We start from the raw sequence: 15,145 nt of genomic DNA, 5'->3' as shown, positions 1-15,145 counted from the left end.
AAAATAACTGAAATGTGCAAAGCTGGTAGGGCCATAAACCTCAGTGATTCTTGAGAATAGGGACAGAATGGGTTTAATTTTCCCATTTTTTTTATTATTATTATTTCTCAACCTTATGTATGCATATATGACAAATAATGTTTAGGAAATGTAAAGATGCTAAGGTGCAGGCTCCCAGTTGCAATTTTTTTTTTTTAATTACATTTTTAATCGACCTGACCCAGAACTTTGTCATCATCATCTGACAAAAATAAATATAAAATGATTTTTAAAATACCCTATTAGTGATATTTTCACTCATTTTACAGACAAATGCTTCTCAAGAAACAAAAGAAATATCATTTAAAACAAAAAACAACAAAAAGTCCATCTGACGGAGTTGACAGTGCATGACGGATACAAGTGAAGTAATGTATGGAAGCCCATTTCCGCCACTCTGTTAAAAAAATAAAAAAATAACTATCTCATGATCATGAGATACTATCTCATGATTATGAGATACTATCTCATGATCATGAGATACTCATAATAATGTAAAATACAGCTTTCTTCAAACTCCAAACATACCCTGAAAAAATTTAATCAGTTCCAATTTCTGAAAAAAATTAAACAACTCTCCCAGTGCTCTGATCTCATACTACATAATACATTTTTCTGTTTATTTCACTTTAAATTCCAGACCACTTTAAAGATAACATATTTATCAAAGGGATGCACATTAGTAATTTACGCTGAGGCAGTTATTTATTCAACCAGTGGTTAGTATGTTTCAATATTTAATGTGCTGCAGAAAGTGATGAAGACAGAGAGAGGCTTTTTATTAGGCTTAATGGTTGACTTCATGTGTGATTTATGATGCATAGTTTCATGCAGTGCTTTTTTTCCTCCAATCAAACTATTCAGAGCAGCTTTTTGGCAACAACCCAATTCTTGGAAATGCAGATGATGCACATTTAATGCTTTAGTGGCATTTCAAAGCTCATTCCAAATTTGGTAGTAAATTTGGATGGATCCACGTCCTGAAGTCTCCGATAAAACCACAAAGTGTCGGACAAAACGTCTGTAGTGAGGTTCATGTCTGAAACCAACCTTGGAAAGCTGCAGAATGAAATGATAAATGGAAAAATGCTTTTAAAGATACAAATATGGACAATATCCAAAGTGTCAAAGAACAGAAGATTGTTAGCTGAACAATTCATCCCTCCTCATTTCATTGCAACAACTATTGACACTCTGCTGTCTGAGTGCCAGCTGGTTTGTCTGATGACTAATTTCCAATCTCAGCTGAAAGCTTTGGCATCCACATGTCAATACAAATGAAAATTGATATCATATTCTTTGTAACAACGAGCTGTGTGATGGTGAAAATTGAATTTGTCACCTGCTTTCCTTTTCACCTCTAATATTTCCCAACACTGATTCACGTGGACATATTTCCTGCAAATTCAGGTCAGTTTATTTTTACTGTAAATTTTGCTTTTCTCAAACTTAAGCCATCTTAATATACTTTACGAAACAAAAAGGTTGAATTCATATCTATTTTTCCTGAATATTACAGCATAAGTTGGCATTTGCAACGACAGAAAAACAGAACCACAGAGTCAGGAGTACTTTCAAGAAAAAAGGAGAAAAAAATAGAGTTTACAGCAACAACAGTCTTTCCAAATACTTTGTCCTGGAAAGCGACACAGCAAAGGACACAAGCACTGAGTCAGGGGTGCTTTCTATTAAAGACACAGAAAAATTACTCCAAATAAATTGTGGCAATATCAGTGGTTCATTTTTTAAAAAATCTTTACAAAACAATGTTATATAAGGAGAATCCCACTTGGAGAAAAGATTAAGAAATTAGAATGAACCAAGTAAGTATTTTTTGCATTTGGATTTTTACTAAAATACTGTAGTACAATTATAAAGGGTTAAACTGCATAACATTTTGGCTGACCTGAACAGTAGCTGCGTGCTTAACAGTTATTGAATCTATGTAATATTTAGGTTTCCCTTCCTGACTGGAAGTAGTCATAATGCACCTGTACATTTACTTCAAGCGCTAGTTTTGCTTTCTAAAGTTAATGTATATAATCTTGGTGCTGTATAAATTACAAGAAGTTAAAATTAGCTACTTATCGCACACAGCAGATGTGATGTTTACATTTGTTTTAATAACTTCAGTCGCACTTGAGACTTGTTATAATACTGGTTTTAGTCTCTCCACAGCACAGACAAACTCCTCAGCAGAACCACAGTAATTTTGTTTCCTTGCTAGTTTGTTCACTAACTACTTCAGTTAGTGTTTTGGTCATAAATTTATTGTCAGATTTCAATTAGCTCCCAGTTGTAAAACTAAATATAGTTTATTAGAGCGTTTCTAGTAGAGACCTTTAAAAGTCGGCAGTAGGAAGTTTAATTAAAGGTCACATTAACCTAATTCTGTTTTGCAGTGCATGATTCCTGAAAATGGACTTTAACGCATGGGACCAAATCAAAGGTAGGAAAAAGTAAATGTGTGCGAAAATGTATTTATTTTAGGAGAAAATAGTCTCCAGAATAAATAAATCACATAAAGAGTAAGTAATATCTTTATGTTTGCTGCCAACTGGGACATTTTTGTATAAATATTTTTTAATTTTTTGGCCTAAAACCATCTTAGTGCTGCCCTCTTTTGGTTGCACACAGCTACTGCGATCAAATTTTCCTATTGGTTAGAATGGAAATTACAGCTTGGTTTATTTCAGCAACACAACAACTTTTTAATCTTGATTTAAAGGAACTCAGTGTTTCAGTTGTTTTGCAGTTTTCTTAAAAAACAAAAAAAACAAGTGATTCCAAAACTTTGAGGAAAATACAATGTTGACCGACACAATAAAAATAGTTTGAATGGCCTGTAGTTGTACAGTGCTTCATCTAATCCAGATGACGACAAAAGAAGGTGAGTGTCCAATTTGATCTGGTACAAAATAATACAATCACAGTTCCTGGCCAATGTCTGACCTCTTAACATGCCAGACAATGCTCAGCTTTGATCTCAGTCCCCCGGTTTTGTAACAGTTTTTCAAGAGCAATGGGCCAAACTATGGAGACACACTTCTGACCCAAGTCATATGGATTAAAATCCAGTTTAAAGTAACTCATATCTTCAATCTCTTTTTTTCAGTACTGATAAAGTAAACCTCACAATATTTCCTGATCATTTTGCATCATGAGTTCCAGATAAGCTTCAGTACACCGTGTTTTCTTCTGCTCCATGAAAGAAGAGCCCATGCAGTCCCGGGCCAGGGGTCACAGCAGGAGCAGCTATCTTTTCACCGCACTTGGCGGAGGATTTTACTGCCCTCGAAGGACACCGGAATGTCCGTGGCTTAGTTTTCTGTAGCTGGCTTGATATTTTACTGCACCACCATGAACACCATATCTGTGTCTCCCTGTTTGGCAGCCACACCTCATGGCAACAAGTGACTGCGTGGCTGCTGGGAGGAGGAGGAGGAGAAGGAGAAAGAGGAAGGTGAACAACATGAAGGAAAATGTTTCAAATAGACAGACGAGGAGAGACGAAGCAGACTGGAGAAAATCTCCAGAAGCGACATCAGGTAAGTAAGGAAATCCATTTCATTCTGAGATCAGGAAAACGATTCTGAAGCAGAACTAGGAGTCTTTTTCAAAAGCTTTCATCACTTCCTTGGGTTGAAATAGATCAGAGTAAATCAGAGTTTATTTAGGCTGTAAGCTAAATGAAATGATATCCTTTTAGAGGGAGAAGGGCAGTCAAATAGAAAAACTTAGCAAAAATAATAAGTACAGAAGTAAAGTTGTCTATTACAAATTGTGATGTTTGCGAAAACTTGAGCTTTAAGTCAAATCCGTAAAAAAATTTGAATCAAAGGAGCAGAACTGTTTTAAACTTTTAAAGAAATAATAATCCAACATCCACATTTAACAGTAAAACTGCTCAACAATAACAACAATAAATAAATATGTGGCTTTCTAATTTTTTGCACTGAGCTTTTGTGGGGAAAAGTATATCAAGTAAAAACTTTGTTAAAGAAGCAAAGGTTTAAGAATTACTAGGAAACTGTATAAAAAATATAGATTTGGCATTACAGGATTACTTTTGTTCTGACTAATTTATTCTGATACTTTGATTCACCTTTAAAAGGACAGCCAAAAAATATACTTAAACATTTATTTAAAAAATATATATTTATTGCAATATTTCATCAGAAATAATACTGTGGTTCTTCCAGACTTAACGGCTACATTTTCTTTTAATTTGGCAATCTATTTTTAAATTGCTCAACTTCACTGAGCTATAAATCATATTTACACTCTGTCACAATAATAATAAACTCCACACGTTCACATTTCTACTGGCATGAGCCACAAACTTGGCAAAAACGAATAATTGGAGACTTTCTGATCCCACTATTTGCTGCTTTGACTCTGAGCTTTACAGACGTTACTTTCTTGAGATTTTATTTGCATACTCATTTTATACATTTACTTGTATTTTCAATTTTGATGCATGCATTAAGAAAAGGACCTTTGCATTTCATTATATTTGAACTCCAGGGAACAGGAAGTCATGACTGACAGAAAGTCCTACCCTAAAAAAAAAGAGAATGGAGCTGCAACTTAAAAAATGTTAAATTTGTGACATGTAATCAAATTAAGTTTGTCAAGCTTACTTTACGTAGGTTTGTTTAACTTTGTTTAATAACATGACAACTTAATAAACTTAACATATTTACTTGGATAAACTTAATTTAATTACTTGTACCAAATTAACTCATTTTTTAAAAGTTGGGTCACTTGTTTTCTTTTCTTATTAGACACTTGGATTAATTTTAAAAAGTAAAGTAATAATGATGATATTTTATGGTTTGGGATGGGGTTTTTTTCACTGCTAAGTTAAAGGTGGGATTTATCTAAATTTTTCATTGTGAGATTTTCCTACTGCAATAAAAGATTTCTCTAGAATATACCAAGTGTTTTAGATGTCCGTTTCCCATCTTTGGCCTTATTTTTACTGAAAATAAACTGATTGAACTGCATCTTCCAGCATACTGAGCAACACTTCTACTTAATAACTTAATTAGTCTCTCAGTTATTCCTCATTATTTCACTTTATTTTATAATCAGCATTCATAAATTAGTTGAGTTGATCCTTTGCTTATTGTTCATTTCCTCCTTCTTGCTCAGTAGTTTAGTTGCATGTTTATAACTACATGTTGGTAGTTATAAACTACCAAAGTGCATTATATAAGCTATATTTTGACTGTAAGGCTAAAGTATTGTATTAATAAATTCTCAAACTTTGGAGAGAAGCTGTTAGTGTTTGGAGAATGTGTTTGGCTAATTATTCCTGATGATCAGGACTTTAACTTCACTAATAATTTTGATAATAATTCATCACTAATCATAATTATTAACAGTTACATAAGCCAAACATTGTTGGGAAACCAGGGAAACAACCTGCAACTTTACAGTCAGAAACTCAAGATGCATTTCAATAACAAAGATCATTTTCTGTAAGCAATAAGATACTGTGCTTAGATCCTTCTTGATATTTCAAAGGCGGTCACTAATTTCAGGAAAATGTGGAACTGACAACATCGGTCAGATTAGCAGGGATAATTGTTGGAAACCCGATCGCCTTTCACAGCTCAGACTCTTGTTAGGTTCCAGTCAAATACAGCTGTCGGGTATCGAGGCAAAACTTTTCTTTTGTGCGTCACAGTGGAGTTGGTCTGATTCCTGAAAAGTCAAACACTCTAATTTTAGCCATATCAGATGACCTGTGAAACAATAACACGGATGATATGGAATGGAGTTAAGGAGTTTTCCAAACCAGTTTCAGATTCAGATGCTCTATTTCTTTTGATCAACTTATCTCTCTCATTATACTGTCACGACATAGTGACAGATTTAATAAGTATGGATTTTATTTTTTAAGTTACATACTACAGGTTTAATCTTGAGAAATATTGAAAACTATGAATCACTTCTTTTCCACTTTATATGATGTGTTGGCACATCATATAAATCCCAATAAAATACGTGGTCACTTTCCTATAATAATGGCCCTAGTCAAAAATCAGGTTTGGTAAGAAGTGACAAAGACCATTATTTTAGGAAGGTGACAACACTGAGAGGATGGAGGGGTGTTCTCAAACTAACTTTGTGTAGCTGTAAAGAGTGAACCTGTTTACCTGCAGAAACAGAGCAAACATGAGTGTTTCTGTCCTGTAAAGTTGCTGCTGTTGGTGTTGACAGTCAGACTTCTAACTGCAGTCTTGTTCTGCTCATCAAGCTGTAAACAGAGTGACACCGAGCTCCTGGCGCCGGCTGGTGTCTTGTGAGCCTTGGAGGAACTAAAGTGAGTGACAAAAAATCCGACGTGTTGTCAGGAGGACTGAGTCTTCCTCGCTGCTGATTTACAGTAGAGGAGGGGCAGCTGGGCCGGCCTGGGCGTGAAGACCAAGACTTGTTTCCAGGAGAGGGAAGAGGACAAACCTTTCCAGGGAATGCACAACGCTCCTTCACGTTATCGTCTATAAAAAGCAAAGCTGCTCTGCACCTCAAAAAAACAAACAAAATAAAACATATTTAAAACACTTTACTATAAACCTATTTAAAAGTAAAACTGTTAAGCTGCCAGAAAGGACATTAAAGTAATGCAGGGGAGGTGAAGGAGGTGACGAAAAGCACAACATGGTGAAAGAAGCCTCTGCTCTGACCGGCATGTGTGCTATTTGTGGAAGAGGGATGGAGGAAGGCTTTAACTGCATGAAGATACAGTAGAAGCTCTGACAGGTGGAACAGTGATGGACCAGAGAGCGTTATCAGTCAATATGCTCTGTCTGGTGATACAGCCACATTCAGTGCAGTTTAATTCAACAGGATGCAACTAAAGTGAATGGAAAATGTTTAGTGTGAAATAAGAAAATGAAAGCTTAAATATGCACAGAAAATGAATAAATGAGAAAAAAGACAAATTTACAAAAAAAGTAAATATGACAATTTTACAATAAATCTTGTAATAAATTACATGTTACACTTAAGTTCTCATAAGTGGCCTCAGACATTTATACATGACATATAAGTGGTAAGATTGACATCAGGCTGCATTATGTCTGTTCTAGGAGGTCGATGTTTGAGTTTCCAGTCAGAAAAACAAAAGACATTTTCCATGAAGTCACTGAGAGAGTCAGAGATTACCAAGCAGATCTGCAGAAATAAAAGATTCATCAGCTGTTTGAAGGCTTGTATCTCATCAAAGCAGCAGCACATCTAACACTGTAAGATATTTATTCATGAATATGCTTTTCTGGAATCGAATGCACAAACTTTTAAAGAAATATGTTCTGAACTTATATGATTGTTAGTTATTGGGATCACAACAATCCTATTATTGCAGTAATTCTCTAAATTTCCCATCTAGAACCTTCTGAATCTGGACGTTTTCGAAGGGGATTCAGGATTTCAGAGTAATTTAATCAGACAAGCTTACCAGAACACATGAAGATTTCTTTCTGTTTTTCAGCTATTATTGAAGTTCTGACAGAAAAAGGAACAAAGTGGGACAAAGTTCTGGGTGTGAACAGCCGAGCTATGGGAAAAAATGATGACAATGATTCTTGGAGAGGTAAAGATTTTCTGTCTAAAAGTTAGTCTTGCAGTTTATTTTTTTTATAAGTTTGTTTCTAAGGTACAACACTTTGAACTATTTATGATATAATTCAGATTTAAATGGACATCTTAGCTGCAAAATCCCACCTGAGCAAAGAAGATTCAAGTGATTCAGAATTATTTGCCATAATTTATGCTACAAAACACGAGATGAGCTTAACTGTATGCCCTGAAGATGTAGTAACTCTTTCCAGTGTATTTAATGTAAAAAAAAAAAGAAAGACTTTTCTGTCTTCTTGTAGGAATGAGAAAGTTTAAATCAGACTCAAAGTCAGGAAGCTTCAAGAAGACCCAACAGCCCATCCTGGATGTCTCCAAATGGGTAAAATAAAGTTTGTTCAATCTAAAATCAAGAGTCAGAAATTTAACTGATTTTTAAAGGAAAGTATATAAATTCTGGCAGGCAACACAAGAAATGTACTTCTCAGCAGTTGGATTCTTTTTTCATAACAGTCAGTAACTTTTCTTTTTCAGTTGTACATCTTAAACTGAAACAAACTGAATAAAGGTTATAAACCGCTTCATTTGGGTTAAATTTTGTTCTTTGGTGACTTATAATAAATTTCCTTCTTGCTGCATTTACCCAGCAGTCTAAAGACACCTCAGTCCAACTTGAATCAGCGTCTTTCCATAACAGCAGTCCCATTGCTGCAGATGATGGACCAAAGGAAACTCAGCAAAGAGAGACCAGACAGAACGATGACGACGGAAACCTGGACTATCACATCGGCCTCGTGTTGGAAGACAGATGTATGTAGCACTGATTTTCACCTTTCAAACATTTCTTTTGTAGTTTTAATCTCATTAATGAACTCCAAATACAAAGCACACATGCATCCTGACCATGAACAGCATCATGATTTGGAGTAAAACGCCTCAAGATTTCCAGATATACGAAGGAAAACTCAAATTAGAAATAAATGGATGACATCTACATGCATTGGAGAGGAATACAATATATAATAGCTGTTGTGGAGAAACAAACTGAACTCAAGAAAAATATCAGCTTGGCATGCACAAGACAGACTGTTAAAATGAAAACTTCAAGAAAACAAAATAAACTAAAAATCTCTCTGGTTGTTCTTGCCAGATGAAATTTCTTCCACGCTGGGAGAAGGAGCTTTTGGGAAAGTAGTGGAGTGTATTGACAGATACAGGTAAGCATGCATGCTGATCAGGGCTCAACAGTAATCATCCAAACGCATCTTATTTAGTTGCTCTCACTTAGACCACAGCAGGAGAAATGAGCTCTTATATATTTCTGTCATTTTGTCTGTGTACACTTTCCACAGAGGTCAGCGTGTGGCTGTAAAAATTGTGAAGAAGTTTGAGAGTTTCTGTAAAGTTGCGAGATCAGAGATCACCGTGCTTGAGGAGATCAACAGCCTGGACGACGACAACAGATTGTGAGGAACTCACTTTGAACCAGTTTGTTTATTTTCTGTTTTAGAGTCAAACTAGGCACCGCAGGAAATGACTTTTAGACAGCTGAGTCCTTCAGTCATAAGGGTAGTTTAAGTCCTTGTGGATTCCTCTGTCCTGGTAGCCCTTGTGTGAGGATGTTGGACTGGTTCAAGCATAAATCCCACATCTGCATTGTTCTGGAGCGACTCGGTCCCAGCACCTTCAACTTCCTGCAACAAAACGACTTCGTCCCTTTCAGTGTGGAGCAGATCCGACACATAGCCTTCCAGATCTTCAGAGCGGTCAGCTGTAAGTTCACGTGGTGAATCCTGTAAATTTCTAACCCTGAATGTTGGCATGCTGAAGGTTGTGGATGTGACCTCTGAACAATGTACTGACTGTTGCTGGTTTTACAAATTGCAGTCGCATCGCTTCCCATAGCATGAATTTATGAGCGACCGTAAACATACGGTCGCTCATACGGATAGAGCGACCGTATGTTTTCTACGCTCCTTCACCCTTAGGTACCTTCCTTTTGGGAGGGTGGGGGGGGGGAACTGCCACCGATTTATGTTTTCTCTTCCACCTGAATAATATGTAGTTGCGCCCCTGCCCCTGCCTATTTGTGATTCAGTGTTTGCAGATTCTCTTCTTTGATTATTTTGATGTTTATTGAATGCTATAAATTTCAAACAAAATGACAGTAATACAATAAATCCTAAATGTTCAAGGAGTGGGTAGGAGTATAAACTGATGGAAACCAATCCCTTCTCCAACAACAAGAACATAATATCTCAAGAGAATTCATCATATTTAGCGTAGACTATTTCTAGTCTGAATTGTGTCATGTATGTGCATTGCCTGAATTCCACAGTAAGACCATTCCATAGCTTCACACCACAGACTGAACATAAACACTTCCTGTGATTCTGATCTTACAAACGTTGAATTTGCATTTTATTCACAGATTTTAAAGAAAATGTTTCAAAGGAAATGCAGGATCGAAAGCTAAATTACTTTAGCACAATGCTACTTGACATTGTGCTAAAGCAGGACATTTGCAAACCAGCCAATCCAGGAGCGCCATTTATTTTTTTTAGCGCTGATTGGCTGTATCTCTAAGACCGGAGATTGGGGAGACTGTAGACGTTAGCTTTTCCACATAAAATTGGTGTTTGAACTGTTAAAAGTGTTTTTTAGAGCAGGTCTAATGCATTTGCAGATGTTAGCTTACCAATGATAGCTGTTGTCTCTAATCCCCATGAATAACATGGTCATCTGCATGTCAGCTCTTAGTTAAATGTACAAATTTCTTGTCTTTTGAATGAAGTCTCACTTTGCACTTCTTAAGCAAAGCTAGAACAATTTGTGTTAGGATATATGCACACATTTTATTGTTTTCTGTTCAACAGTTCTGCACCGTAACAAGCTGACCCACACAGACCTGAAGCCTGAGAACATTCTGTTTGTCAGCTGTGACTGCGACAGGGAGTGCAGCCAACAGACGGTAAAGAGTTCCCTCAAAACACCACAACTGTAATATTAATTCAAAGTTTGACCTAGGTGTGACATTTAGGTCTGTGTGTGTGTGTGCCCACGCGCATGCGTGTGTGTGTACGTGTGTGTGTGTGTGTGTGTCAGAAGTGTAAGCACACAAAACCAAGGACTCTAGACATAAAGGTTGTGGATTTTGGCACCGCTACCTTTGACCACCAACACCATGAGACTCTGGTGTCGACGAGGCACTACAGAGCGCCAGAGGTCATACTGGGTATGCTCACACCTCAAATCCTTAATTAAAAACTAAATTATTTCAGGTGTGAGTATTTTTAAAAAGATCAAATAGTGTGTTTGTGTTCAGATCTGGGCTGGAACCAGTCATGTGACGTGTGGAGTCTGGGCTGCGTTCTCATCGAGTATTACCTCGGACGAACACTGTTCCCTGTAAAGAAGCACAAACACACACACTCAGGCATACTTCAAAACAGTGGAAAGTTTTATTCAAACATTTATCTGTATTATTTCAGAGTCATGACTGTGGAGAACATCTGGCCATGATGGAAAAGGTACTGGGACCGATTCCACCCCGTCTTCTGAAACAGACCAGGTCCAGTAGACATCCTGTCCAGAATGACACGGTCATTGTTTCTGCTGTATTTGAACATTTCATCCACTGACAAAAATGTTTTAAATGTTCAAAATCTGATTAATGATTTTAGGAGATCTTTTCAGCAATTTTGGGAAATCGCTGGACGTTTTTGTGCTATTTTATGCAGATGATAACTTTAACAAGAAAACAATAATCAAAATATAATAAGGACTGTATTGTCTGTAACTCTTGTTTTCTAACAGTTGCTAAGACCAGCAAACAGTATTCTCTTCATGTAATCATGCTAGCTGATGCACAAAAGCCCTCGCAGTGCATATTTTAACTGATGTCTGTCTATTATTGCTGTTGAATTACTACAAGCTATGTTTGTGTGACATGCAGGAAGAAGAAGTTTGTTAAAAATGAGCGTTTGAGCTGGAATGGTTCGAGTTCCTCTGAAGATGATATTGAGAAACACTGCCAGCCTCTGACGGTAAAACAAAGATTTATTTTTTGCCCCCGTTTAACCCAGTTACATACGACGCACAGATAGGCAGTTTTTGTAATTGTTCTAGGAAGAAATTTTCAATGAATATCTTATTAAACCGATAATGTTACAAAACAAAGTAGTTTAAGTAAGTAAAACCTTACTTATGTAGCACCTTTCAAGATAAATATCAGTGTTTCCAAAAACAGAGAGCAAAGATTTTATTAGTCTTGCTTTTTTGTTTTCGTTTTAACAAAGCAAGTAGAGCTATAAATCCTGGTATTATTTTGAATATTTGTATTTGTCACTCTTTAGCAGACTTGCTTAAGTAAATCTTCATCGGTTTTGCGATTTTGCATGAAATGAAGTAACAATAAGGTAACACTTGGTGTATGTGCATGATACATTTATTTGCGCATTTCTTGCCATGTTGAAAACAATCTGTGACAGTCTGGGTTTACTGGAAATCAGGTGTGACTATTAAAAATAAACTGAAATCTGTGATGTAATTTAAACATTCCCACAATGAGCGACAACATACTGTAACAAAAGTATGGCTCCATTTCTTGGCTGGATTCAGAACCAATTTTTTAACTAACACAGTAATTGCTTTGTTTAAAAAGATGTGCATGCATCAGCTTTAAATCCAAAAGAAGAAAAACAATCTTTGTTTATTATTTTTTTAGCAGTACATGAGAACAAACAATGAGGAGGAGAAGCAGCTGTTCGACCTGCTGAGCTGCATGCTGGAGTATGACGTCAGCAGGCGGATCACTCTGGAAGAAGCGCTGTGGCATCCATTCTTCTGCCCACTGAGAACACAGCATGAACCGCAGCAGCAACCAGAGCAGAAACCAGAGCAGCAACCGCAGCAGGAACCAGAGCAGGAACCGCAGCAACAACCAGAGCAGAAACCAGAGCAGCAACCAGAGCAGCAACCGCAGCAACAACTGGAGCAACAACCGGAGCAAAGCTAACGAGAACGCAGTCCTGGGCTACGACAATCAAGAAATGGTTGTTACAAGTGGTTTTGTTGTGTTTGTGAGAGCATTCCTGTTTGCATTGCCCCGCAGCTGTTCCACATTCATTTAATCAGCTGCACTTGTTCCTACTGAGCTCTACTGTCATATCACACACTAGCTGTGTTTCTTTTACAAATGTGCCCAAATCGTTGTCAATGAAAACAGCTTTTTTTTTAGTTTTGTTGTTCCCATTCAATAAGAAATGATTTCATGTTGTCTTTTTCATGTTTGTGCCAATGTTAACATCTGGTTGTTGATCATGTGGCTCGTATGATGTGAAAAAAGTGTTTCCATTGTAGTTTTATGAAATCAACCAATTTTGATACAGCCAAAAGGATTACCTCACCTTAGTGGCAAAACTTTTTTTAAAAAAAATCAAAAATCAAGTTTTTCAAAATTGCTGTGTTCCCATTAGACAAATTTATTTTCAAAATGTCAAACTGTGCAATTTTATGGTCAGTGGAAAAGCAGACAGTGTGTTGTTACCATACACCTTTCTTTCCTCACATCTTTCTAAACTACTCTTGTTTTCCCTCCAGTTTCATGAGTTTTGTCTCCTTATATTTCTGATTAAAATTAATTTTCACTGCGACACTGCCTACCTTTTGCTTGCTTTTGGGTTCTGCTAATCATCAAAAAACATAACTTTAAAGAAAACTGGCTAAACAGTGTCTAAAAGTTTTATGTATTTCGCTCTAACTCTGTCTGTCTGTATTAAAAAAATGGTGTGAAGTGCATCACTTAGTGACTATCACTTGAATTTAGATAATAAAATAAATTAACTTCTGAATTATATTCTGGCTAATTAAATGTTTTGTCTTTTGAGATGCAACTGCACCGTGATGAGAGAAACTGAAGGATGAAGGATGTAAAGAGAGGAAACTGTGGCGCCACCTGGTGGGAAAATAATGATAATTCTTTAACACGTTCATCCAACTCTTACGCACAAATCTTTTTACACACGCACAGATATTTTGAGACTATTTTCACTCCTTATGCTGGCGTCTACTTCCAGCAGGCATTTTCTAAGAGAAATGAAATGAAAATTATGTATGAATTAAACTTAATTTCATTTTTAAAAATGTTTTGCAAGTTTTAAGATCAGTTTCTTTAGAATATATAATTTATTATTTTGACAGAAAACATAGAACCGAAAACATGAGATATAGCAACACAATAGTAAGTTCATTATTTCTGTAACATAGCAAAACTATGATACTGTTTTTTTTTACTGTCTAAAATTACTGTAGTTGTCTAGCAATTTTTAGTGAGATCATGCAGTTATATTAGAAGTACTTATATTAATAATAGTAAAGTCAGGAAATACAGAAAATGATGCAACAGCAGATGCAGGAGATGGGCCAATCCAAACTAAATGTATTTAAAGTTTTAAACTGCAATGGCTGTTTAAGGGAAGCAGTTTGCAGAAAGCGAATTGTGGAGCTGCACCAGTCTGGTTCATCCTTGGAAACAATTTCTAGATGCTCAAAGGTGCCGCATTCATCTGTACAAAAAATTATATGCGAGTACAGACAAGATGGGAATATCCATCCAGTCAGGAGGAGACAGGTTCTCTCTCCCAGAAATGAACATATTTTGGTCTGAAATGTGTAAATCGATAGACGTTTATGGCAGGATGATCTGGTGCACTTCATGAAACAGATGGCATCCTGTGGAAAGAACATTATGTAGAATTATTGAAGCAACATCACAGGACATCCACCAGGAAGTTAAGGCTCATGTCCAAATGAGTCCAAATGGACAATTAACCTAAGCATACAGCCAAAGTGGTTGCAAAGTGGCTTAAAGACAACAGAGTCAATGCTTCAGCCATCACAAACCCCTGATCTCAGTTCTATAGAGATTGACCCAGTCGAATGGATCAGAACTCAGGCAAGCTATTGTTAGAAGCTTGAAGGAAACTCAAAACATTTGACGTGAGCTATGCAGAACAAAGGCAATGCTACCAAATACTGAGAAAATGCATGAAAACTTCTGATTTTGAAGATATTAATTCATGAAGCTGCAGCATCTTTTTTCGCTCATTATTGTGGCATTTAGGAAGTAGAAATCATTTTGGTAATTCTAACTGACCAAAAACAGGAGAAGTTTGGTCTGATTTGACTTCAAACAATGAGAAAAGAAAATGTGTTTTTGCTTGGTGAATGTTTACATCTGCTTTCAACTGCACACATTGTCCCATTTAAATATGTCTTACACTGAGAGGGCTTTTATATTTCATAAAATTGTATCAACAAATAAAAAATACCATATTCAATCCTGCAGAACTGATCGGTCCCACAGCGTATTAGTCCTGGGTAAATATCAGCCAGCCGGTTGTAGAAATCCATGACATCAACCAGTTAAAGTGTTTTGTTGATCCAGACTGCTGGCAGGTGAAGTGCGGGATAATTATTGTGGTTCAAGCAGCTGAGGAAGTTTCCATGAGCGAACGGT

General features: G+C 36.5%; 1 protein-coding gene across 2 annotated transcripts; it reads left to right on the top strand.

The window, feature by feature from the left end:
• Positions 1 to 3,478: 3,478 nt before the first annotated feature.
• Positions 3,479 to 13,483, top strand: LOC106940431 (dual specificity protein kinase CLK1-like). Of its 2 annotated transcripts, none has more exons than XM_015023180.1 (14): positions 3,479 to 3,587; positions 7,541 to 7,642; positions 7,929 to 8,008; positions 8,274 to 8,436; positions 8,777 to 8,843; positions 8,979 to 9,092; positions 9,233 to 9,399; positions 10,503 to 10,597; positions 10,732 to 10,861; positions 10,952 to 11,034; positions 11,118 to 11,197; positions 11,582 to 11,672; positions 12,353 to 12,492; positions 12,589 to 13,483. In XM_015023180.1, the coding sequence occupies exons 1-14, from the start codon at positions 3,512 to 3,514 to the stop codon at positions 12,641 to 12,643; spliced, it is 1,443 nt and encodes a 480-aa protein (XP_014878666.1). In that variant the 5' UTR covers positions 3,479 to 3,511; the 3' UTR covers positions 12,644 to 13,483. The 2 variants fall into 2 exon arrangements, with proteins under 2 accessions (XP_014878666.1, XP_014878667.1); XM_015023181.1 differs by having other exon boundaries at positions 12,353 to 12,517; positions 12,626 to 13,483.
• Positions 13,484 to 15,145: the final 1,662 nt, after the last annotated feature.

This window comes from Poecilia latipinna, unplaced genomic scaffold, assembly GCF_001443285.1.
Source record: "Poecilia latipinna isolate Pla-1442-1.1 unplaced genomic scaffold, P_latipinna-1.0 Scaffold3226, whole genome shotgun sequence".
NCBI lineage: Eukaryota > Metazoa > Chordata > Actinopteri > Cyprinodontiformes > Poeciliidae > Poecilia > Poecilia latipinna.
Note: the sequence above shows the minus strand (reverse complement) of the source record. Positions and strands in the feature narration are given on the sequence as shown.